The 25,584-nt window shown below is 46.4% G+C and overlaps 1 protein-coding gene across 1 annotated transcript in view; it reads right to left on the reverse strand.

Annotated features, from left to right (window-relative positions):
* LOC144772510 (carbonyl reductase [NADPH] 1-like) overlaps positions 1 to 25,584 on the reverse strand; it is a 91,004-nt gene that overhangs the window by 37,070 nt on the left and 28,350 nt on the right. The window contains exons 2-3 of the mRNA XM_078656889.1: positions 21,848 to 22,153; positions 18,326 to 18,433 (exon numbers count right to left, since the gene is read on the reverse strand). Of these exons, the coding sequence (XP_078513015.1) occupies positions 18,326 to 18,433; positions 21,848 to 22,136 (397 nt within the window). The 5' untranslated portion in view covers positions 22,137 to 22,153. The remainder of the gene's footprint in view (positions 1 to 18,325; positions 18,434 to 21,847; positions 22,154 to 25,584) is intronic.

The raw sequence follows: 25,584 nt of genomic DNA on the forward strand, positions 1-25,584 counted from the left end.
CATTGCTTCTTGAGCAGTAACCTCACGCTCAGGGGTGTATATTTCTTGGAAGTGACGCGCCAAGGTGCATACTATGTCTTCCGGGTGTGTCTGTAATTGACCATCGTGTGAGTATAGTCGCTGTATACCTTGATTACCTCCCCCCCTCTTATCTAGCCAAGCTAGCATTTTCCCGGCTTTGTCTCCTACATCGTATACCCTGTTAGCTGTACCTGTGATATGACCTTGGACTGTCACCGTGAGATGGGCCCGATGTTGTTGCTGCCGTAATTGTAGTGCGTGTGCTGTTTCTGGTGAGGGGTCAGCCATGTGAGCAGTGTTTGCGGCGTGGAGTGCCACCTCCAGCTCCATGAGGTCCCTCCTGCATTCCCTTTTATGCCCCGTTATTGCTGCCATTGCTCCCCCCCGCAGGACCGTTTTGTATGCCTCCCAGAGTACTGAGGGAGAGGACACCGATCCCGTGTTTTCCTCAAAGTAGCGTGTGGTCACTAATTGAAGTTCCTTCTTGATCTTCGGGATGGTGAGGTAGTTCGGGTATATTGGATAAATTCTCGTACGTCTCTTTTCTTTTGTGGTAAGTGATAGAGACACCGGTGAGTGATCAGAGATCCCTCTGGGCAGGATGTCAATTTTGTCTATCCTTCCCATTCCTGCCCCTAGGAATAGAAAGTAGTCAATGCGGGTTAAGCTATTGTGTACAGCGGAGTAGTATGTATATTGTGCCTCCGTGGGGTGTAAATGACGCCACACGTCCGTAATGCCCAGTGCCTCTAGGAATCCCGGGAGAGCTGGAATCCCTCCATGTCGTTCTCTAGTGGGAAACATGTCTAGCGTTGGATCTATTATTGCATTGAGGTCGCCCCCTATGATCGTGTCTCCCTCCGGAAGGTCTAAAAGGAAGCTGCCTAGCGCAGGCAATGCCACAGAGTGGAGTGCCGGGGGGATGTAGACCGATACTACGTTGAGGGGCCTCCCTTCCCACTGCCCATGTAGTGCCGCGAAACGACCCTGATCGTCCGTTTTGCGGTGTAGCACCATGAAGGGTGACGTCTTTCATGAGTATCCCTACCCCTCGGGAGCCAGACGTGAACTCCGCATGTGCCGCCATGACATAACCACGTCTGTCTAGCGCCTTGCATGCTGGTCCCGTGAGGTGCGTTTCCTGTAATAAGACCAAGTCAGGGCCTTGGCGTTTGATTGCTTGTAGTACCAGCCCCCGCTTTATTTTATCTCCCAACCCTCTGACGTTCCAGGTAAGCAGTCGCAGGGGGGGCACCTCAAGGGTCGTACGTGTACCCTCAGTGGGTGTAGTGTGCAGTCGGTGGGCCATTGGATCGCCTGTGCAGTGTTCTGTATGACATAGGACTGGCTTCGGTGTACATAGATTGTTCAATGTTGAGATGTAGAGGTAGCAAAGTGTCCAGTGCAGTCCTGCATCATTCATTGCTAGCAATGACCGCCAGGACTACCAGCCCTTGCGAGGATTCACTGTAGTTGCTACGCTTCAGTACGGTGCAAGGGAATCGCCTAGTGTCCTGTGCGTTCGTGTACCCTACAGTGTGAGTGATGACTGTGAACAGTAACAATAACTGTGTAACTCCCCTTCCATCCCCCCTCCCTGCTCCCCTGCGCCACGGACAAACCCCCACCCGTTTCCCCAACTGTGCAGAGTGCTTTATCCCATCCCAAACTATCTTACTTGCTTGCTTGTGGGGTTGGTGAGTCCCCTACAGGCACCGGCTCCGCCCACCTTACTTCACTTCACCAGGTCCAGGTCCATCGCCCGTGTCCGGCCCCTCCCTCCCATGGTCTAGCTTTAGATGGTGCCCGGCTGACCAGAGTCAATTGGAGTTTGTTCCACGTCGGATTCTGTTCCCGCTGAGTTCTCTCGCTGAGTCAATTGGTCGGTCTGCCTGCCTGCTTGGTCACCGTTACGATGGTTTGGCCGATCTCTGTGCGATCGGCGGGGCTGCCCCACCTGTCTCCATCCGTCAAGCCAGTCCTGCGCCACCTCCGGCTTGTCGAAGAACCATGTCTTCCCGTTGGCCACGATTCGTAATTTAGCAGGGAACAACATCGAGTATGGCAGTTCTCTGTCTCGCAACATCTTTTTCACCTCTGTAAATGATTTCCGGCGTCTGGCTACTTCCGCCGTGTAATCTGGAAAAAAGGCCAATGTTGAGTTCTGAAGTTTAATGGGTGGTGAGACTCTTGCCGCTTGTAAAATTGCATCCCTGTCCCTAAAGTTGAACAGTCTAGCCAGCACAGGCCTTGGCGCCGCTCCTGGTTTGGGTTTGCCTCCGGGCACCCTGTGCGCCCTCTCCACTGAGAAGAAGTGCGACAGCCCTTTAGGCTGGAGTTTAGTTTTAATGAGATCTTAAACGTAGAGGTCCATAGCTCTCTTCCCTTCCGTCTCCGGAAGACCAAGGATGCGTATATTGTTTCTTCGGGAACGCCCTTCCTGGTCGTCCAGCTTGTCCTGTAGTTGTCGAGTGACCTTCTCCATACGTTCCATAGCTATTTGCAGTTCCGAGGTGTCCTCTACGAGCGATTTCGTTACTACTTCCACTTGTGACACTGTCATTTTTTGAAAATCAGCGCGCAGCAGAGTAACCTCGGAGGAAATGGAGCCCACTGTTGTTCTTACTTCGGAGAGGGTTTTCATGATGTCTTCTAGTGTGACTTTCTTGGTACCCTCTGCTTCCTGATTGGCACCCGTGGAAGTTCTTCCATTCACTTGCGATTGTCCCTGTTGGCCGTATGCAAATTTATCCAATTTGGCTTGCGTTAATCCACTCCTAGGTCCCCTGTTCGCCATGACTCGCTTTCGGGTAATGGTCTCAGTTCCGGCGATCCTTATGGCCACTGTGTCGCTAGTATATTTTCTTGCTTGTCGTGGTCCAGGGGGGGGGCAGTTCGACTGCAAGGCAAGGGGGAATCCCCCGCTTCGGAGATTTAGGTACCTGGCTCACAGGGGCCTTCCGCCCTATTATTCCGGTGCTCGCCGTGGACAGCGCTCTATTGCGTCACCCCTCGTACTCCGCCACCCCTTCACCGGCCGTGCAGAGCGTTTGCGGCACGTGCCTTCGCGACTGTGGCCCGCCAATGTCCTCTGTGGCCGTGCTGGGTGCTCGTGGCCTGTGGCGCTGCCAATCGTAGGTTCTTGCTGCGTCGTGCCGTGCCGTGCCGAGGTGCGCTCTGGCGGCGGTTACCTCCGTGTGTGCTCGCAGTCTCTCTTGGTGTAGCCGAGGTCAAGCCTCCCCCCACTCGAGTGTGTGCCGCACTCACAATGCTCGGCTCTCTCCGTCTTTTGTTGGTGAGTTCAGGCGCATCGGCCCCACAGTATCCCGCTCCTTTCCAGAACTTGTCTCCCTAATTGTCTGCTCGACCTGGACCAACACCACTGTCTCCGCTGGCCCCTCTGAATGTCCCCTCGTCTTCACTGTTCTTCTCGGGACCCCGGGGGGACCTGTAGGCAGCCCCGATGTCCCGCTCCACGTGTGGCTTTTTATGTCTCAGCCGAGGGCGGAGGGGTGCTATGTAGTCGGTCACTGCTTCGCCTCTTCCTCTTCAATTTCCCACGAGGAGATCTTACCTCCTCCGGGGCAGGCGCAGGCACGGCGGCCGCCGAGATGTTCCGGCGGTACCTCCAGGCGTCAGTGAGCGTCTCTGTCGGCCTGTTCACCGGTGGTAGTACAGGAGTCCCTTTGTGGCGCTGGGTCGCCCTTCACGTTGTTTTAGGCAGGGGGGGGGGGGGGGGGAGGGGCGGGGGATGCCCCTGGGACCAGCCCGGTCAGCCCTCACTTCCGCCGGGATCGGCGAATCACTAGAGGCCGGTGCTGCACTCCGGCCGAAGGCCCAGCGCCGCCGAGGCACAACGATGCAGTTCTCGGCCTCGGATGAGCGCCGGGGTGGGACCGGACGATGCCGCTCTTCCACCGGACCCGGTTACCGCTTCTTCAGGTAGGGAAAGATTCGGATAAATATATCGGATTTCACTAAAGGCCGTGCTGCCTCAGGGAGCTCACACTTCACGCAGCCGCCATTCTCGGCTGCTAGCCACGCCCCCCTTGTCCCCTTTTTTTGAAAATGTATGTAACGATTGAATTTTAACTATGATCAAATTGTGTTTGGTTAGGTAACTTGTTGTAATGTTCGTTTTAAAATCAAGATATATATATATATATATATATATATATATATATGGATGAACTAAATAACACCTTCACTGCGGCGGCTATTCCGCCGCTGCGCTAAGGGGGCGGGGGGCAGCGCGGCGTGCCCATGCTTGTGACGGAACCGCTCCGTCACCAGCCTCGGTTGAGCTGTGCTCATGACGGAGCGGTTCCGTCATGGCCCCCGCCCGCTCAATAGAACGCGCCGCGCAGGCGTGAAATCAGCGCCACGCAGGCGCGTCGAGCGGGCCATGACGGAACCGCTCCGTCATCAGCAGAGCGCAACCGCGTCTGATGACGGAGCGGTTCCGTCATCAGCGCGGAAGAAGTTAAAATGAAATGTTTTTAACTGTTTTTTCGTTTGTACACTGAGTTTCTGTCTTTTAACCCGAATGTGTGAGACCTGATTTCAGACAGGTGTTAAGTTGCCTAGGAATTGTTACCACTTAAAGTATTGTTTCCCTGTCCTAGGAACATCTAGCAGACTCAGGGGGTCCCTTTTTGACAAATTTGGTTTCCTATACTGATTAGATTTATTTAAATGTTGTACGCCCTTTAATAGGACTTACCACATGTGAGTTCATTTCTGAAAACAACCCTAGGGCCACCTCGAGCTTTCCTAGAGCACCAGCCAACACTGAATGCTGAATTGGGACTACTCTTTAACCACTTCGGTGCTCAGGTCGGCTGACATGCTTCCGGCTCGTCCAGGAGAAGAAAACAAGTTACTTACCTGTAACTACGGTTATCCAGTATTGGTATCTTTCATAGATTCACATGCCTGAATCATTCCCCGTCGACGAGGCGGGAGTCCCACGGTAAATAAAAAAGCAGTGCAAAAAGCACTTTGTAGTAGTAGTAGGCCCTAGGAATAGGCCTGAGGCCTAAATTATAGTAGCCTATCTACCTCATTATGTAAAAAAGACCAAAGTCTTTGCTCCAACCAATCAGCTCACAGCACCCTCTAGAACCCTCTCTGCAGAGCCAGCTCTCCTCAGATTTTCGTAGCACAAGTGGGAACAAGTATCCCAATCTTAGAGAACTGACTCTCCGGGGAGGAGGGTGGGTGCATGTGAATCTATGAAAGATACCAATACTGGATAACCGTAGTTACAGGTAAGTAACTTGTTTTCTTATCCAGTATTGGGGTATCTTTCATAGATTCACATGCCTGAATCAGAATAGCAAGCAGTAAACCTGGCAAAGTCGGTTGCGGATGGTGGGAGACTTATTGTAGTGCACCCCCATGAATGTACCGTTAACAACCAACAATCGCCTAGAGATTGACCTATTAACAAGTCATCTTCCGAACCAACATAGAAATCATGCAATTTCCTACAGGAAAGGAACCTTAGTATCATGGAAACTCAGTATATGATAACATATGTCTGTATATCATAAACAACAACTTGAATTGTATGTACTTTTTCAGAAATAAGCCAACATTAGAACCTGAATGTATGGAAACATGTGGCGTAAAAAACGGTTTGGCCCACTGCCGCATCATTCTGCTTTGCTGATTGTAGGCAGTAATGTTTTGTAAACGTGTGGACATTCTTCCATGTCGCAGCACGGCAACTGTTTTCAAGCGTCACACCTGCAAACAAAGCTGCAGACGCTGCCACAGCTCTTGTGGAATGAGATCGAACAGACCTTGTCAATGGTCGGTTAGCCTTAATGTGACAGAACTGGATGGCAGAGGCTATCCAGCTAGAAAACGTAGCTTAAGTGACCACTATAACCAATGTAATCCGGCCATAAGTCGCAAACAGATGATCTGATTTTCTAAAAGTCTTGGTTCTCTGGAGTAGAAGTTTAAGCATCTTTTGATGTCTAAAGAATGCAATGTTCTGTCCGCTGGGGTTGAAGGATTTGGAAAGAAAACATGCATGTCCTTAATCTTACAGGTTCGTTAGAGTGAAATTGTGTCGGTACCCTAGAAATGAACCCAGGATTCGACCAAAGGGTGACATAGTTCCGAGGAAAATGTAAAAGTGAGGTGTTCCTTCTAGTGAAAGCTTAGATTTCACGAACCCTTTTTTCCAAAGTAAGAGCCAGTAAAAGAGCAACCTTCCAGGTGAGGAATCTGAGAGCTGGTTTATGGATCAGCTCAAATGTACACTGCATCAGCTGCACTAGCAATGCAGAGTGCTCACCCTGGGAGGGCGCTCGCACTGGAGAGAAAGGCTCGGAAAAGCCCTTTCATAAACTGTCTGACAAGCGCCGAAGAGCAGAAAAAAGAAATTTTTTAACTTTTCCTAATTCTGGAAAGAGCAGCAAGACACATTTTGTTTGTTGAAGAAAAACTAAGCCCAGACTTGGCTAGAAGAGCAGATAATGGAGAACTTGTTCTGCAGTAACTGTAATTGAGTGAATGGCTATCACCTCACACTAACCGCAAAATCGCTTCCATTTGAGGCGAGAAGCCTTGATTGTGCCTCGGGCACGAGAATTTGCCAACATTTCACAACAGTTCTTTGAAACGTTGATGCCCTTGAACTCTAATAAATGATAAGCTGTGCGTGCAATAGTAATGACTGTGGATCCGGACGAACCACTTGATCTCCGTCCCCTGCCAATATCGTAGGCCCAAGCCACAGCCGAATGGGCTTGTCTATATATAAACAATAGCAGACGTTCCGAGAACCAAAATTGGCCAACGGGGTGCAATCTGAATCAGATGGTAACCTTGCAGCTTCATCTTGCAGAACACCTTCGGAACCAATGGTATTGGGGGAAAACTCATACGCACAAACCCCTGACCCTAGCATGGACAGGGCATTCCCTCTTGATTCCTGTTAAGGAAACCTGCTGGCATAATATAGGCCGTCCTTGTTCTCTCTGAATGCAAAGGGATCCCGTGCCAGATTAACCCAAACTTGGAAAAACTGGGTTACCTGTCCCTTTCCCGGCGTCCACTCGTGACAGTCCGACTGAGACATGCTCAGAGCATTGTAGAGAGCCCTGACATGTGCGGCTCTCAAGACATCTTGTGCAATGCAACTCCTTCGCACAAATCCTGAACCTCGTGCGAGAGCATAGCAGATTTTGTTTCTCCTTGTGTATTGATATAATACATGCGGATGGTGTTTGCGGTCTGTCCTGGCACAGACGAACCCTCAATCCTCAAGAGGAATGCTAGGGGGGACAGAACAGCGTTGTGGAGCTCAAGCCTGTTGATCTACTGTTGTCGTCTTTGAGACTATGTTCCTCGAATTCTGCAAATCCTGCTGATGACCTTCCCATCCTTCCATGGAGGCATCAATCGTTAAAATTAACCCTGGAATGGTTTGCAGGAACGTGCGACCCTGGGCTATATTCTCTGTCTGCGACCAGCAATGTACAGGATTGATCATGCACGGCGTAACCTTGATGGTATCGTCGAACGAACCCATAGGTTATTGATCTTGAAACTGTAGTTCTATCTGAAAAGGTGTCATTTTGAGCCCTGCTAATGAAATGAGATGTATCGCTGAAGAGCACATCTTCAGGAACGAAACAAACATTTGAACTGAAACTGACCTTATGAAGTTAACCTTGCCCATTTTTGAAAACACAACTGTTGGTCGTGTGACAAGAATGCTTTGTTGTGGATTGTGTCTAAACCTGATCCGAGAAAATACATTTACTTGGAGAGGACCTAACTGCAATTTGCTGTCGTTGAGAATCAGCCCCAGAGAAAAAATGAGATGGGTACATCTACTGTGGCAATCCTGATTTCATGTTCAGAAGGACCTGTAAGCAGCCAATCGCCTAGACAGGGGAACACTTGCATTCCTCAAGATCTCAATGTTGCTGCCACTAGTACCAAGTACTTCGTGAAAGGCTCCTGGTGACGATCTCAGCCCAAACGGGAGCACTACGCACCTATAATGGGCGGCAGCCGCGTGAAAGCGAAGATATTCGTGCTGTTTGGGATGGACAAGTATGTGGAAATTCGCACCCTCTCCATCCAGAGAAGCCATAAAATATCCTTTGTTTAAATAACAAGTGTTATGAAAAACGAGGGGGAGGGGGACCCCTGGGCGGAGTAGGATATGGCTGATTGATGAATTCCAGGGAGTGGCCATTGGTTACTAGGTTTAGAATACATTGGTCCGATATAGTTCCTTGTTGCTTGGAAACAAAAACCTGAAACCTTCGGGAGAAAGTAGACAGACTATCTACGGAAAGATGCCTGGCTGCAAGACTATACTGAGATTGATACTGTTCATCCGATTGGGTTTGGTATGTTTCTCTTGATGAAAACCCCTTTATTCCGCTTCTCTGAAAGATCCGCGCCCATATTGAAGGGTGCTTAATGATCGTGCATTATCAGTGCCCGGTTTTATAACTAAGGGGGCTTCATTCAAATGTTTAGCAAACCGACAACTCTTCATCATAGGCCATGCCTAGAAACTTCGCTCAGGGCTGAAGGTAGCGGCTTTAAGCCATTCCTGGCGTGCACCTTCCAACAGAATCTTTCCTGCATCCAGCCTTCGGTTCTCAGGAATGAGGTCATTGAAATTCGCTATGTCCAACCACATTGGACGATCATAAAAACCGATGAAGGATAAAAGATTGTCAGCTCTACTAGAGGCCACTGCCAAAGTAGAGAAATTAGTTTTTTTTTTTTTTTTTTTTTTAATAAGGTTCAGACGACATCCTTCTTTGTAAGGCGGTGTGGAGATAGGTATTGCAGGATTTTAGATTGCTAATGAACAGTCTGTGAAGTTACTTAATCTGGTCGAACGATGGCCTATCAGATCGGAGGGGCTGCTAGTAGGTATACATAATTTCTATTCTATGCGCAGAAACACTGCTGGAATAGACTTAGTCTATTACAAGGACCACTCTCGTGATGCATACCTCCTCGAAACCATGAAGGATATATTCTGTTTGCCTGTAGCTGGCAGTCATAATCTAGCTGCTGCCCACTACATTAAGAATATATATGATGCTCTTACCGCTGAAGCCATCTCAGCCAATCTCATCATAGACTTTGTCGTAGACATGGTTATGTAAGCGGGGTAATTGCAGACTAGCACGACGTCATAGATGACCGTCATGAGCAACCCTTCTAAACGAGGCTGTCAGACGACAGCCATATACAATGCCATTGAAGATTAAGCATTCATAAGTGAGGGCATCCGTAGATGAGGGTAACAAATGGGGCCATTTGCCCTTCGTAGATGAGGCCATCGGTAGATGTGGCCATCGGTAGATGCGGCCATCGGTAGATGCGGCCATCGGTAGATGCGGCCATCAGGAGATGAGGCCAGTGGTAGATAAAACCACTGAGACAGAGCCATTGATAGACTAGGTCATAGGTAGACGAGGCCATTATTAGACACGGCCATTGGCATACAAGGCCATCATTCAAGCAAGCCCTTTACAGAGGAAGCCATTGGCAGACGAGGCCATAGGTAGACGAGGCCATTGTTAGAGAATGATGCTGTCATAGAAGACAGTCATAGCAATACCATCATAGATGAGGTTAAAATAGGTGATATCCTCCGTAGATGAGGCACTCATAGATGAGGCAATTGAATGATGGTCAGCCATAGATGATACCATGCATAGATGATGCCATGTGTATTGTAGACCATGCACAAATGAGGCCATATGTATATGAAGCTACCTTGATAAGGCTGTCATAGATGTCCGTCGAAGCTAGGCATTGCCATTGTAGATGACACTATCAAAGATCAGCAGTCATAGAGATGAGGCCGTCATCAATGTGCGGCCGTCGTCGACGACCGTCGTAGACGAGGCCCGTCGTCGACGACCGTCGTAGACGAGGCCCGTCGTCGACGACCGTCGCAGACGAGGCCCGTCGTCGACGACCGTCGTAGACGAGGCCCGTCGTAGACGAGGCCCGTCGTAGACTAGGACCGTCGTAGACGAGGCCCGTCGTAGACGAGGCCCGTCGTAGACGAGGCCCGTCGTCGACGACCGTCGTAGACGAGGCCCGTCGTCGACGACCGTCGTAGACGAGGCCCGTCGTAGACGAGGACCGTCGTCGACGACCGCCGTAGACGAGGCCCGTCGTCGACGACCGCCGTAGACGATGCAGTCGTCGACGACCGTCGTAGACGAAGCCGTCGTCGCTGATCGTCGTAGACGACCGTCGTAGACGAGGCTGTCGTCGACTACCACCGTAGATGAGGCGGTCGTCAACAACCCCCGTAGAAGAGGCCATCATCGACGACCATCGAGGAAGAGGCCGTCGTCGACGATCATCGTAGATGAGGATCAGTTTGGTGAGGCAGTAATATTAGAACATGGAGATATTTGTTATATACTCCTAATGTCCGGTCAAAAGGTCGTCCCTGATGTAGTGTCAGGGTTGAAAAAGGGAGTTGTATCCTCAGTTAGAAATGCCTATAAAGACTCAAGGTGAATCTTATGGCTTTAATGCGCGCCCTCAGTAGGCTCCTGGCGCGACTTCTCCCTTCGACCTCACCTCATCCTCCTCAGAAGTGGCAGGTTTTTATGCGCGCCCTCAGTAGGCTCCTGGCGCGACTTCTCCCTGCGACCTTTCCTCATCCTCCTCAGAAGTGGCAGGTAAAAGTCTCTGACCCAAAACGGCCTCAACTCTTGAAGAAAAGGTTAGACATAAATCATAGTCTATTACCTTGGTTACTGCCATTCTGCCATAGTACCGCCTTAATTGGGTCAGAGAAATGAAGTATGTAATCCAAAAAGAAGTAAAACTGAAGAAAAAACTGAGCAGAGCTCAGGGAGACTCCCTTCACCCACGACGTGCGGTGAAAATCTGAGGAGAGCTGGCTCTGCAGAGAGGGTTCTAGAGGGTGCTGTGAGCTGATTGGTTGGAGCAAAGACTTTGGTCTTTTTTACATAATGAGGTAGATAGGCTACTATAATTTAGGCCTCAGGCCTATTCCTAGGGCCTACTACTACTACAAAGTGCTTTTTGCACTGCTTTTTTATTTACCGTGGGACTCCCGCCTCGTCGACGGGGAATGATTCAGGCATGTGAATCTATGAAAGATACCCCAATACTGGATAAGAAGGCAAATTTCTCCTCGGGAGTGGGCTGTTTGGAAAACAGAGAGGCATCGGGGAAAGGAAAGGATTTTCCTTTCCTCCGATGTCTCTGAGTATTCCTCATGTACGATCACCAGGAATGCCCACTATGCAATGAGTGAATTTTTAGTAAGTGTGGTGTCAAAACAGCAGCATGTGTAGTTTGTTTTTGGAGCGTGACATTCTTTGCAATGTCTTTTGCGGTGTCTTATGTGTAATTTCCTTTTCTTTTTTTAATGGGATAATGTTGGTCCTTGCTGTGTCTGTGCAGAGTAGGTGGTGAGTCTACCTCCTTCTGACAAGTGAGTGGTATAATTTTGGAGTATATAGGTGTTTGTGATAAAGCCACATTTTGTTTATTAGTTATTCTACAAAGTGTTTGTTGTTGACTTGTTTGACACGTTACCTTTGTTAGTAATGATTATGGCTAGCCGCAGAATTACTGCTCAGCAGGTGGTTGGTATGCTTTTTTAATCTTCCTCTGAGCTGGATTATGAGACTGACAGTGCGTCTGAGGGAGAGGAGGGAGGGGACGATTCAGGCAGTGAGTTGTCTCTCCACATGGAATCACCAGAATGATGAATATACTGTCGGTGCAGATGAAGTGCCTGTTTTAGAGGAGGGCACTGATGTGCCGATGGTGCAAGAGGCATCTGGATTGCAGTCTGGGGCTGCAAGGCTTCCCATTGAAAATGCTGGACTCTGGGTTGATCCAAACATGGTGCAGCCGGTGTTGCCTGCCTTTACTGGTGAAGCAGGGTGTAGAGTGAATTGTGACATTTTTTTGCCTATACATTTATCAGTTTATGGATGATGTATTTTTGGCTGAGATCGTTGAGCAGACTAATTTGTATGCAGAGCAGTATTTGAGGGACAACAGTGAAAGACTTAGACCCTACTCTAGAGTTACTCGGATGACTCCCACAAATCTGGAGGAGATGAAGATGTTTTTGGGTTTGACTTTTTTGATGGGTTTGATAAGGAAGGCGTTCATTGCTTCACATTGGTCTACTAGTCCAGTGATGGCAACGGCCATATTTCCTGCAATTATGAGTCGTGATCGGTATTTACTTGTGCTTCGTATGTTGCATTTTGTTAATAATGCCTTGGCGTTGCCATGAGATCACCCTGACTGTGACCGTCTTTTTCGAATTCGACCTGTTCTTGATCACTTTGTAGATCGATTTTCAGAGATCTATACTCCAGGGAAAGAAATAGCTATTGATGAGTCTTTGGCCCTGTTCAAGGGTCATTTGGTTTTTAGACAGTAAATTCCTAGCAAGAGGGCACGTTATGGAATTAAGCTGTATATGTTGTCTGAGAGTAGGACAAGATTGGTCTATAATTTCCGGGTGTACACTGGTAGGGATTCCACTATTGACCCCCTGGTGGTCCGTCCACTTTTGGAGTTTCAGAGAAAATTGTGTGGGATCTTGCCAGAGGACTGTATAAAAGAGGCCACCATTTGTACCTTGATAACTTTTACACTGCTGTGCAATTGTTTAAGGAATTGCTCAAAGTGGACACTTTTGCTTGTGGCACAATCCACTCTAACCGTAAAGGTTACCCAAAAAAGCTGGTTTGCAAAAAGCTTCGGAGGGGACAGTGCAGTTCCTTGCGTAGTGATGAACTACTATCTGTGAAATTTGTGGACAGGAGGGATGTGTACATGCCGATTACCATCAATGATGAGAGTACTTCACCTGCGGCTGTTTGGGGAAAGATTGCTGAACTGCGCAAACCTGTGTGCATTTTAGACTAAAATAAACACATGGGTGGTGTTGATAGAGTAGATCAGAGGTTGGAACCTTACACTGCTATTCGTAAGGCTTACATTTGGTATAATAAGTAAGCCATCCATCTCTTTAATTTAGCAACTTTCAATGCTTTTGTTTTGTACAAGGAGTGTTCTCCTGCGTCAGTCAAAGTTGACTTTTGTTCAGTTTCAGGAGTCTGCGATAGGCAGCCTTGTTGTTGTGGTGTTGTATGGCGTTTTAGATTCCGAATTGATTTTACAGATTCAAGCCCTTATATAGGTACAATTCTTGTTACCCTTATATAGGCATAAGAAATCCAGTCCTTTTTTAGGAATAGGCCATGCTACCCAAATACAGGCATGGCTACTTCCATCCATTCACCAAACGTCACAACGATTTCTTGGAAAACCAGCTTAAGCCGTTAGGGACTTCCCCCTGCTTAAATATTGATTTCTCCAAGAACTCAGTTACTTTACAATGAACACGATTCCCCAGGGGTTCATTCATGACGTTCATGTGCCCGACTTTACGTCAACTATGGCATTCCTAAATACCTTCAAGGTATAAATATACCTTCACTTGCTATAGCAAGATACGGTGGTTCGGAGCAGTTCGAAGACCTACTTGCCCGACGTAGCTCGCTACAGCAAGTGCCGAAGGAAGCCGACTCTCCACCTGACGCACTGATCATAAAGCTGCCCTCCTCTGCTGAGAAATCCAGTTCCAGTGTTTCTGACTCCCCTTGCGAGGTGTTGGGAAATCAAGTCCCGAAACAGAGATACCAGACCTCCTTCATTCTAAAGTTATGAAGCAGACTAGAACCTAGAGAAACCTTTGGTAGATTCTTGGCAAAACTAAACCTATGCAAAAGACCATATGTACTTCTTCCCACGTACTAGACCTAGGTTAGGTACATTGGGGTAGGCGTATTTTAGAAGCACCAGTTGAGTATTTTAGTCTATGTTATTTATGTATGTATTTTTATATGGCTTAGAAACCATACAATACTCTTACAGTATTATTTCATATTACTGTTTACGCTGTACGCATTATACTTTGCATTCTGTCTAACGATTGTAGCAGTTCACCTCTCTTGCATGAGAAAGAAGACTGTTCAACAAACCTTTTTTATTGAAAACGCCCGTCTCACGATTTCTCAGCAACTCTGTAGAAACGAAGCATGCACGATTGACTGAGTGAACTACTGATCTATTGTTTCCACGACTCGGAGATAAGTTCTTATTCTTGGGAAACCAAGTTGTCATGTTTGTGCGGTTGTCAGAAACTAATCCCTTCTTGTGAATTCGATAAAGTTTCTAGTGACCTCTGAGCTAGCTGGTACTCACTATTAAGTTTAGTATATTCGATAGAGACCTATTGACTTTAAGTCCTACGTCAAATCTATAGGATATATTATTCCAATGCGCAGAGCCGATTGGGAATATAGGAACTACACTACAGTGGAACAGGCAAGAGTTCCTAGAGTTGGAGTGGTGGAGGATGTGGCTACATTGAAAGATCGCCACTTTCCTGATTTAATTCCTCCCACGCCCCCAAAAAATCCCTGTAAGAGATGTAGAGTCTGCTTGCGAACAGGTGTGCGGAAGGAGAGTCGTATGCACTGTGCCGATTGTCCTTCTAATCCTGGGCTGTGTGTGCCCACATGTTTCAGATTGCATCACACTCAAAAGAGTTTTTCGGAGCAACCGTGAGTCTAATAGTGTACTGCCTGTTCTGTATGGTTTCATATAGTTGTTCAGTTTAACGTTTGGCAATATAATTATGTTTTTAGTTACTGCTGTTGATTTTGTAGTTATAGTTTTGTATTTAGTTGCAATTGGTTTGTGTTTTCTTTCTTGTTTTAAAAAAAAATTATGACGGTGTGCGTGGACTGGCGCTTGTCTGGCGGTGTGCGTGGCTGGCGCTTGTCTGGCAGGGTGCGTGGATTGGCGCTTGGCTGGCGGTGTGCGTGGACTGGCGCTTGTCTGGCGGTGTGCGTGGCTGGCGGTGTGCGTGGATTGGCGCTTGGTATACATGGATTTGCGCTTGGCTGGCAGTGTGCGTGGATTGGCGCTTGGCTGGCGGTGTGCGTGGATTGGCGCTTGGCTGGCGATGTACGCGGATTGGCGCTTGGCTGGCAGTGTACGTGGATTGGCGCTTGGCTGGCAGTGTGTGTGGACTGGCGCTTGGCTGGTGGTGAGTGGAATGGCGCTTGGCTGGCGATGTGACTGGATTGGAGCTTGGCTTGCGGGTTGCGTGGATGAGCGCTTGGCTGGCAGTGTGTGAGTAGTGACTTGCTGCACTACACACACTGCTAGCTAAACGCCACTCCACGCAATCCGTGAGCTGGCGTGGTTGCTGTGTCAGGAATGTGCGATACAAAAGGGGATGATGGAAGGAGCGTTTGAACAAATCAAACACTCACCCCCAGTCAACTGATCTGGGTTTAATCCATCACCATTCTTTAGTTCACTCAGCCACCCCAGTTCAGACATGGCTATATGCAAATCAGTCTGACCCTGTGCCTCATGGGAACAGTCCAGCCCGAACTGCCAAGCCATGTCTTCCCTGGACCAGAAACAAACATCCTGGGACCGGTTTCGGATTCATAATCCTCATCGGCCAGGCTATCTTGAATCCAGTGGCCAAGTGAACAAGGGACTCACGTCTGAGCATACCCTGCCACACTTAGGGCGAACAAAGCGATACAAAAGGGGATGATGGACGGAGCGTTTGAACAAATCAAACACTCACCCCCAGTCAACTGATCTGGGTTTAATCCATCACCATTCTTTAGTTCACTCAGCCACCCCAGTTCAGACATGGCTATATGCAAATCAGTCTGACCCTGTGCCTCATGGGAACAGTCCAGCCCGAACTGCCAAGCCATGTCTTCCCTAAGTGTGGCAGGGTATGCTCAGACGTGAGTCCCTTGCTCACTTGGCCACTGGATTCAAGATAGCCTGGCTGATGAGGATTATGAATCCGAAACCGGCCCCAGGATGCTTGTTTCCGGTCCATGGAAGACATGGCTTAGCAGTTCAGGCTGGACTGTTCCCATGAGGCACAGGGTCAGACTGATTTGCACATAGCCATGTCTGAAAGGGGGTGGCTGAGTGGGCTAAAGAATGGTGATGGATTAAACCCAGATCAGTTGACTGGGGGTGAGTGTTTGATTTGCTCAAACGCTCCGTCCAACATCCCCTTTTGTATCGCTTTGTTCACCCTAAGTGTGGCAGGGTATGCTCAGACGTGAGTCCCTTGCTCACTTGGCCACTGGATTCAAGATAGCCTGGCTGATGAGGATTATGAATCCGAAACCGGTCCCAGGATGCTTGTTTCCGGTCCATGGAAGACATGGCTTGGCAGTTCAGGCTGGACTGTTCCCATGAGGCACAAGGTCAGACTGATTTGCATATAGCCATGTCCGAAATGGGGTGGCTGAGTGGGCTAAAGAATGGTGATGGATTAAACCCAGATCAGTTGACTGGGGGTGAGTGTTTGATTTGCTCAAACGCTCCGTCCATCATCCCCTTTTGTATCGTGTCAGGAATGTGGGCGTGTGAAAGTGATGGGCCCTTCAATGGCGCTGTCTGCTGGTGTGAGTGTTTTAATGTGCTGGGCCCGCTGCTGCGGTGTGAATAGTATTGTATGTGTCACATGTATGAAAGGTGTATGAATGGCCTGTAAATCGGTTGGCGCCTTGTCATGGCTTTACAGCTCACGAGCTGCGAGTCAATGGCTCAGTTTCTCATCTTTTCAATTATTAACAGTGCATTTCATTTATGTGAAATCTCCGGTTAATACAACTGTATATACTGAACCATCACTCATCCTTGTGCCAAATCGAACCAGTATGTCTGTGTGCTTGAAGAATAGGTGGTTGTTCAGAAATATTTGTCTTTTCTGTCTTTCTCAAGTAGGGTGTACCCTGTCCCTTTTTGTGAACGGTGTAATGTGTTGGTTTCGTGCCTGGTGGGGTGAATCGTCTAGTGTGTATCACGTGTGAAAGGTGTATGAATGGCCTGTAAAGAGGCTGGGGCCTGGACGTGGCTTTACAGCTCACGTGCTGAGAGTCACTGGTTCAGTTTTTTGTCCCTTCAATTATTGACAGTGCATTTCATTTTTGTGAAAACTCTTTAAAATGCTATATACTGAACCATCACTCGCCCTCATGCAAAATCCAACCAGTATGTGTGTGTGCTTGAGGAATAGACGGCTGTGCAGTAATATTTGTGTTTTTTTAGTCTCTCAGCCAAGGTGTACATTCCATCTAAGAATAACCTACCAACTATAGATATTGTGGTAAACTAAACACCCATGGGAGTACATGGTGATCTCTCTCTTGTGGATCCAAACAAGCTATCTTACCAACAATGTCCTGCAAACCTCAAAATGTGTCTGTCACATTTTCCTTGCATTATTGTGCCAAAGTTTTCACGCTGCAGAAAGAAACAACAAATTTCCTACCAACCAGCGTTCCCCCCCCCCGGTCTCCAGAAAAAATGGTGCCTAACTCGTGTGGGAGGCCCAAGTACCCGCGACAGGCAAGGGCCCAAAACGTATTGAGGCAACATCAAAATTGCCTATCACAAACCTGGTTTTCCAAGGGGGGAGGTCACCTGGGTTTTTGGCCCCAGGCTCGGCGCCCATCCAGGGAAACCTACCAAACCCACACATTTCTGAAAACTAGACACCCAAATTATTCCAGGGAGGTATGGATTGCGTGGATCCCCCGACGTTTCCTTACCCAGAATCCCCTGCAAACCTCAAATAAATTTAGCTGTGGCATCACTGGGCTGACACAGATTTCCTACCACACAGCGTTTCCCCAGGTCTCCCAATACAAATGATGCCTCACTCGTGTGGGAGGCCCAAGCACCCCCGACAGGCAAGGGCCCAAAACATTTTGTGATAAGCAATTTTCATGTTGCCTCAATACGTTTTGGGAACAAACGTTCCCTTTGGGTACCCGGGCTCCACAAGAGGAGCTGTTGGTAGAAGAGAACGCTTCAAGCACATCAGACTCTTCATTGGCAAAGGGATAAGAAGGCAGTGAAGAGCACACATAAATCATCCACGCAAGCGACTCGGACGCATTTGAAATGTTTCCATTTACAGGGTCTGCACGCTGTCAATGCTAGCTGCCCACAGCCCTATACAATTGAGTGCATGGTCCAGTACATAACCTCATAAGAGTCACTAAAGCAAACACAGAGTAGGTCAGCATTGACAGGTGGCGGCTGGCACATGCAAGTCATCGTTGACAGGGGTCGGCGGGCACATGTCTGTTCAAAACATGAGTGAAAGGAACAGGATATGCACATCCCTTTATACGCTCAGTATTAGCAAGTTGGAGCTTACCGTGTGGCTTTATGGTCGGTAACAACTCCGTGCAGACATCCCTGGTAGCAAAAAAGTTGGTTTTCAAAGTAACTTCCGCTTGAATATGAAATGGTGTAGTATCAGCGACTTTTTAAACAGTTGAGAAGAGAAAAGAAGAAAGAGTTAATTGGAGTTCTAACTATAGGCATATTTAAACAGAGTTAATCATTTACATAACAGTCGAAGAGCTTTAATCTGTACACCGTGTTGCAGCCACAAAATCTACACAATCAACAATAAACAATTTAAGTTCCTGGAGACTTAAGGCACATGCACAAACACTAACTGATGCATTGCATGATCATGGATAGTTCCGCAAAAACATTCCCTGCTCCAATGCCACTGTCCGCTGCATCTGTTCTGCACGGCTTCCTCTCAATGCAAGTAATACCCTTTGCACCAAGTTGAGTGTGGAATACATGGCTCGCTCGGTAGGTTATTAACGCTAGAGATTCCTCCCGAAAATTGAGTTTGTCATTTCATATTACCTCCATGGAACGGACAATGCACTAAAGAGGTTGCTCAACACTCGCTTTACTATATTTCTTTCTTCCTCTCATCTATAGCTGTTATAGCAATATTATTTTAACAATGTGTGATGACATTTTAACTCTGGAGAAATATTAACGAATAAACGTGTACACCAACTGACTCCCATTGATAAAGATGTAAAAACTGCACTGTTCCTCGTCCGGGTCAGTGTCTTACCACTGCACTACTGTTGTCCCTAGTAGGGACTCCTCCACAACTGGAAATATTGGTAATAATTTTGCAATTATCGTTAGGCTTCTACTGAAGTCAATCCCATCCAGAACATTATTTTATCCTTTGAAGAAATGTGTGAATCTCCAATATGTTTTTGCTAATTCTTTTTTACTTTTGGTATCGCCAAATATGGTGACATCACATGTTGATAACTCAATACTGATGCATAGCGGACCACGTATGGCCCTTCATCAGGGATACTTTCCTCACAACCGGCAGAGAATCGTGTATGTCGCTGGCTCAGTGTCTTAGACGTTGATGACCTCAAGAGAAGTCTTAAAGATAATTAGAATTTGATTAATAAGAATTTAAATTGAAAAGTCCCTTCTGGGGACGGCAGTAGTGCAGTGAGGAGACAATGCACCAAAAGAGGAATAGTGCAGTTTTGAAATTTTCGTTTACACCTACGATCAGGAAGTGATACCCGTCTGCACATGCAGTCTTGATAATATATGGATTATTTTAAAACAAGGAGTGCACTGACATTATAAAATGTTCCCATTAATAAAGAAAATATGACTTGCTTGTAACTACAGCTCTCCAGCATGCGCACAACTCCCACATTCACATTATTTTTAAGTATTCAATTTTCAGTATTATTAGATGGCCTTCTAGTGTTAAATAATATAATTACTCTTTCTGTAGTGTTTAGCAGGAGCTGACGATGTAAAACTCCTGCCTTCTGTATTCGTCAGAGTTCACAATGTAAAACCCGTTCCTGCTGTATTAGTCATGGAGTAACAACATGCAAAGCCCCTTCCTACCATAACTGACATGGGGTCTATGTTAACAACGTCTCAATTATTGTGAGCAACAGAACATTTCCACAGCTGGGCTAACAAAACTACTGGCTAACAAAACAGCAAAGGTTAAGCAGAAGAGTCACCTCATTATTGGACCCAAAATGAGCACTAAGCACACCTGGGGGCCGGTGTACAACCATTTTTAGCGGTTGCCAATGGAAAATCAGGCCCTTTGGGACCACTACAAAGGGTTGTAGTATGTACAAACCCCATTTTGTGAGTCAGTAACCTTTTAGCAACTCTCAAAATAGGGTTTGCAAGTCACTATTAGGAATGAGTGTGCCAAGTCACAGAAGATGTAAGATTGTTTTGCGACCGCAGTTTACCACCTACTTCAAGTAGGTGGTAAGCCAGTCGAAAACGTGAAGGGGTCCTGAGTGGATCCCCTTCCCGAATTTCTGGATTTTTTTTTTTAGAACAGTTAGTAGTCCCACGGACCACTACCGGCACAAAAAGAAAACTTTCAATGTTTTTGTTTTAAAGGCAGCCATTTTTCCTTTAAGGAAAATGGGCTGCATTTAGAAAAAAAAAACGTGGATTTATTTGAAAAGCAAACACAGACATGGAGGTCTGCGGTCTCCACCAGGCCTCTATTCATTGGAGTACTGGCCATTCCTAATGGGTTGCAAATTGCGACCTGCCTCATGAATATTGATGAAGCAGGTAATTAGCAACCCTGTTGGGAATCGCTAAATGTGTGAGACACATTAGTACATTCCGTTTTGCGAGTCACAAAAATAAAACAATTAAATCACATTTTTGCGACCCGCAAAACAGAATAGTCATATATCTGGCCCCATGTACTTTACAATTTGAAAAAAAGCATAAATTCAGAGACTTCAGAGACGATTGCTAGATCTGTTGACTGCAAAGGTTATCAAATAGCAACGCTGCCTAATTTTGATTCCACTCCATACATCTTCCTTCTACCACTCTACACTGTCTCTTTATCTCACACTTGAGGATTCTTTGTCATCCGTGGTTGCTTTCTACTTTTGTCCTTGTTTATCTCTCTCGCTCTCCGCCTCCTTGTGAGGTTGAGCCTGGAGGCAACGCGCATGAGCTGCCCCGCGAGGCATGCTGTAATCTCTCTGGGAAGTTAGAAGACACCCACCACATGCTTGTGATTGGTTACTTAGTCTGCCTTTCTAAATGCGATAGTTTTGGTTCATGTAGAGAGTAAATTTGTCCCACCTAGTGTCTGTTTTGTTTACGCCCTGGCGTTTGCCGTGCTGTATGGATCCTTACCATATGTTTGGGTACCCGCGCTACTTTTTCTTTTGCCGCGGCCTGTTTTTTAATTTCCTGTTGTGTTTTACTTTGCTCCCGTCCCCAGCCTGTTGTCCCCGTTTACAATGCTCCTGCCCCCTCCTTTCACTTTGTTTCCGCCCCCTACTGTTGTCAGTGTTCAACAAGCTCCCGCCCCGTCCTGTTGCCGCATTCCCTTTGTTCCCACCCCCTCCCAATGTTGCGGTTCACCATGCTCCAGCCCTCCCCATTGTCCTGTTTCGTGGTACCATAGCCCAAGGAGGGCCGGTCAAAAGCGGGTGGTCCACAGGTGCAGCGACTTGCTAGGAGGCGGCGCAGAGTCTGCTGCTCTCATGCTCTCCCCTTTACGTGAAGTGGCCCATGAGATACCTTCCACCCCCTGCCCTTGGGCATGCCACTGTTTCTGTAAATGCTGAACAGAGTCAGCGAAAAGCATTGGCAAAGCCAAAAGGCGAGACCTACGGACTTTGCCAATGCTTGTTTTTCCCTTTTGTGCTTCGCTCCCTCTTGCTCTCGGTCCCAAGCAGATCACAATTCAAAAACTGAGTTCAAAGTGTCATATCTATCACACAAACATGCAGAAGGTTTCGGATATCTTCTGCAATTCATGATTATCCTACCTGGCACATCCAAGAGTCAATACCAGCAATCAACTGCAATTTACCTTTGAAAGCAATTCCTGCGTTATTGATCAGAACATCTATTCCACCATACTCTTTCTTCATGAAATCCTTCAGTGTTCTGATACTCTGCAAGTCTGTGATATCCAGCTGGTGGAAATGAGACGTTAAACCCTCCTCCTCTTCCAGCTTTTTCACAGATGATTCCCCCAGTTTGGGGTCTCTGGCAGTCAGGTACACGTCTCCTTTGAACTGCTGACAGAGAGTCCGCACAGTTGCCAATCCGATGCCTTTATTACCGCCGGTCACCACTGCCACTCTTGTGCTAGCCATGATTGGGCAACAAAGCACTAATGGGAAAGAAAGAAAATACTGTTGTAAAAGAATAATGCATACAACCAAAGGTAAGTGTGAACAATACACTAACTGTGGGAGAAAATGTACACTATACGTGGGATGGAGACACCAGAAAAGACCTGCTAAAGTGGGAAATCTGAACAAGAAAGGCCTGAAAAAACTCAGAATTCTCTGGTTGATGGGAACCCAGTGGATAAGGCGATATCCTAGTCCTGCTACCACATACAGTGTCTGTGTTGAAGCTACTGAGCCAAAGCGAAGCAATGTATGATCCCCAAATTGGAGGCATCCCTATGCTTCCAAAATTCCAAATGGAGGCACTTTTTAGGTCATGCCTAGGCAGCTCATGCGCGGTCTCGAGACATGCTGTATTCAAGATATGGTCGTTAAGCAACACCCATCTTTCTAAATGGCTCCTTTTACTGTCCTTTGTAAATGGCTGCTTTTCATTGGTTAATATAGTCACTAGTCCCGCCTATTTTTCTTGAGTAACCTATCCATGAGGACTGCCCCCCTTTACAGGTGCGGTTACGCTTTCAGCTCATGTACCATAACTTGGGGCATTCTTATTTTGGTTGACTTTTCCCTTTATAAGCCAACACACACAGCATTTGAATTTCTCGGTTTCCTGATAATCAGACATGGTTGGAGAGCGTTGCTAATCTGACGCAGTCCCAGGGCTTTGTTCCATGCACTTTCCCCATCTACTTTGGCTTTCGTGCGACATTTCGAGCGACATTTGCATTTCTCTGATCAGAGTGGTATGAGGGCGCCTGCTCCATGCACTTCTCCCTCCCCCTTGATTTCTCTTGTTCCAGAACGTTTGTTCACCCGATCCTGGATACTTTTAAAATGTAATTGTTACCATCTGCTGTTTGTTATGCCCCATCCCTATATAGGCATGCATGTATCCAATCACAATATGGCCACCACTGACGGACGATCCTTTAGGGACATTTAACTTCAAGTTCTCTTTCCATGTCAATCATTTTGGTATTTACAAGACATCCAAGGTTTAAACAAGCTTCCACGATGTTCCCTAAATTGCATTTACTCTTGTGCATGCCTTCAGTCTCTTACACGCCAGTCTACTTTTGACGGGTCTCAGACAGGCGTTCTTTCAAGGTTGATAGAATCAGATCATGATGTACTGTTCACTTAAAGAAGCATAATTACATTTTCCTTTTGTGCCTTGGTCTGCTTTTGGAAGATAGCCTCATCTTATAAAGCATGGAAAAAATGATCTTAGTGCGTGTGTGTGTGTGCATTACAGACTTTGTTTATTGAAATTGCATATGATGTAGAATCCCTACATTGTATAGCACAAAGATGGAAATCAATGTGCTAAATATTTTACATATATACAGGTTATCAGAAAAGCAATACGAAACCCTTTCATGCAACTGAAATATGTTATTGATTTGCATTAAATTTGAGGAGCATGACTCAGGGTGTGGAATTTAATCAAATATCTACTTGTCTATGGGGCAGATTGCTTCATAAATCTATTTGTCCTGTAACAAAATGCATTTGTCCCTTTTGTGTCATGTAATGTAGCGACAAATTATGGCAGCAAACTCATTATATAGGAGCTCTGAAATAGCCTCTCTGAATATGCTAGGGCTCATACCATAGTAGGGTTTGAATAAGCGACATTTCCAAGGTTGGAATGCCCTTTTGAGTCTGTGCAAACTTGCATGTTTTTGGGGTTTTAACCAATCCTTCTCTAAACTTGGAGAGTACCATACAGAGAATGGTTGGAAATGTACTCCTGATAGCAGGCAAAACTTCTTCCAGGGTTGGAAAAAGAGTGGTTGGTGGGAAAGTGAACTTTCAAACACGCAGATTTTCGCATGAGCAAATCTACAGCTGCATATTTGCTCATGGTAAAAAGCAGTTCACAGATATTTTCTATCACTATTTCTTGGCTTACTTATGTAAAGTCTTCTGAATTCACAAAAGCTGTATTTCTGCACTTAATGCAAGGACATGAGTACACTTGAGACTTTATTTGATAATTGGGCCCCTAAATTAGGTCTGGCATTAACCATGACCTTTTGTGTTTATTAAAATTTGGTCTCTTTCTCTGCGTCAGCTAGATTCACTGTGAGTGACAGCATTCTGTTATTTCATAAGGAGCATACTGACACACAGTTGTTTTGTTTAGTGCCGGTAACTGCTGTTGCAATGTGCGCTTTTTGAGACCAAAACAATATTTGCTTTTGCCAATGTTTGTAATAATGGTGAGAGCCCGGCAGCTCCCACACCAATTCTGTTTTACGAAAACCACGTCAAAACAAGTAATGCATTCACAAAACCAAAGGGCTGACCAATAATTTCAGACTACTGACTTTACCAATGCTTGTTTGTATTTATGCTTCCCATAATCTTATTTAAACTGTTTACACTGATTTTCCATTATGAATATTTTTGGGAAAAACTAGCATACATCAACACATTTTACTAAATGATGCTGCAAAGAAACGTTAGCTAAAATTTTACAGTAGTTTAGCAAAAATATTTTTGAATTGTTTTTGTAAACATTTTATTTTGAAAGCAAGGAATCATCAATCTTGCTTTCAAGCTTTTGCAAATATTTGCATCTAATCAGAGAGCATTCTGGGAGCAATATAGATAGCCTCGTATTGTTAAACATTGAAAACATGTGTACACATTGTTTTACCGGAACCACTGTCAGTAGTGCAGTCTGAGCTTACAACATTTACTTAAGAGTGCTTAACCTAATAGAGGCTTTGCATTAATAAACCATAGATACAAGTTTGAATAGCATTAACATATGGACAATAACAGTACCTTAATTACAGGCAATGTCTTTCCCTGATCCATAATGTGGGACTGTAAACTGGCAGCTAAAGGGTTTGTGCTGTAGGGGGTTAGGCTTTCTTGTCCAGAGGACAAAATACACATGAAAACTTGTTGCCCTTGACCTCATACAATATGTGCCGGGCGTTGGGCTATAGAATTCCGCATCTCTGATAACCGTATTATACTGTCTCCTGGACCTTGTATGAACTTAAACTGCGTTTTGCAATCTGCTGAGTTTGCAATTTCACACGTAACTAAGTCCAGCATGTGTGGCTTCTTCGAGCCTGCACATAACACAGAATTATAAACATGGCTTACTCATTGTCCACCATTTTGACTTTGCTCTGTGCTTTTGTTCTTTTGAATGGGCAGTCGGCGCACTGGTGAAAGATCTGTGCTTCTCCAAGAGGTTTGATTCTAATGCTTTTTTTATTTGCATGCTGTACTTTAAAGACATGACAGTGCCATTAATGCGCCTTTTCATTATTCTGTTGTGGATAATGTCGTACTCCTGGCCAGGCATGGCTAAGAGGATGATTGCTATCCACCTTTGATGTACCACCGTAGTCAAAAACATGTCATATTACTGAACAAGCAA

This window comes from Lissotriton helveticus, chromosome 8 (assembly GCF_964261635.1).
Source record: "Lissotriton helveticus chromosome 8, aLisHel1.1, whole genome shotgun sequence".
NCBI classification, from domain to species: domain Eukaryota; kingdom Metazoa; phylum Chordata; class Amphibia; order Caudata; family Salamandridae; genus Lissotriton; species Lissotriton helveticus.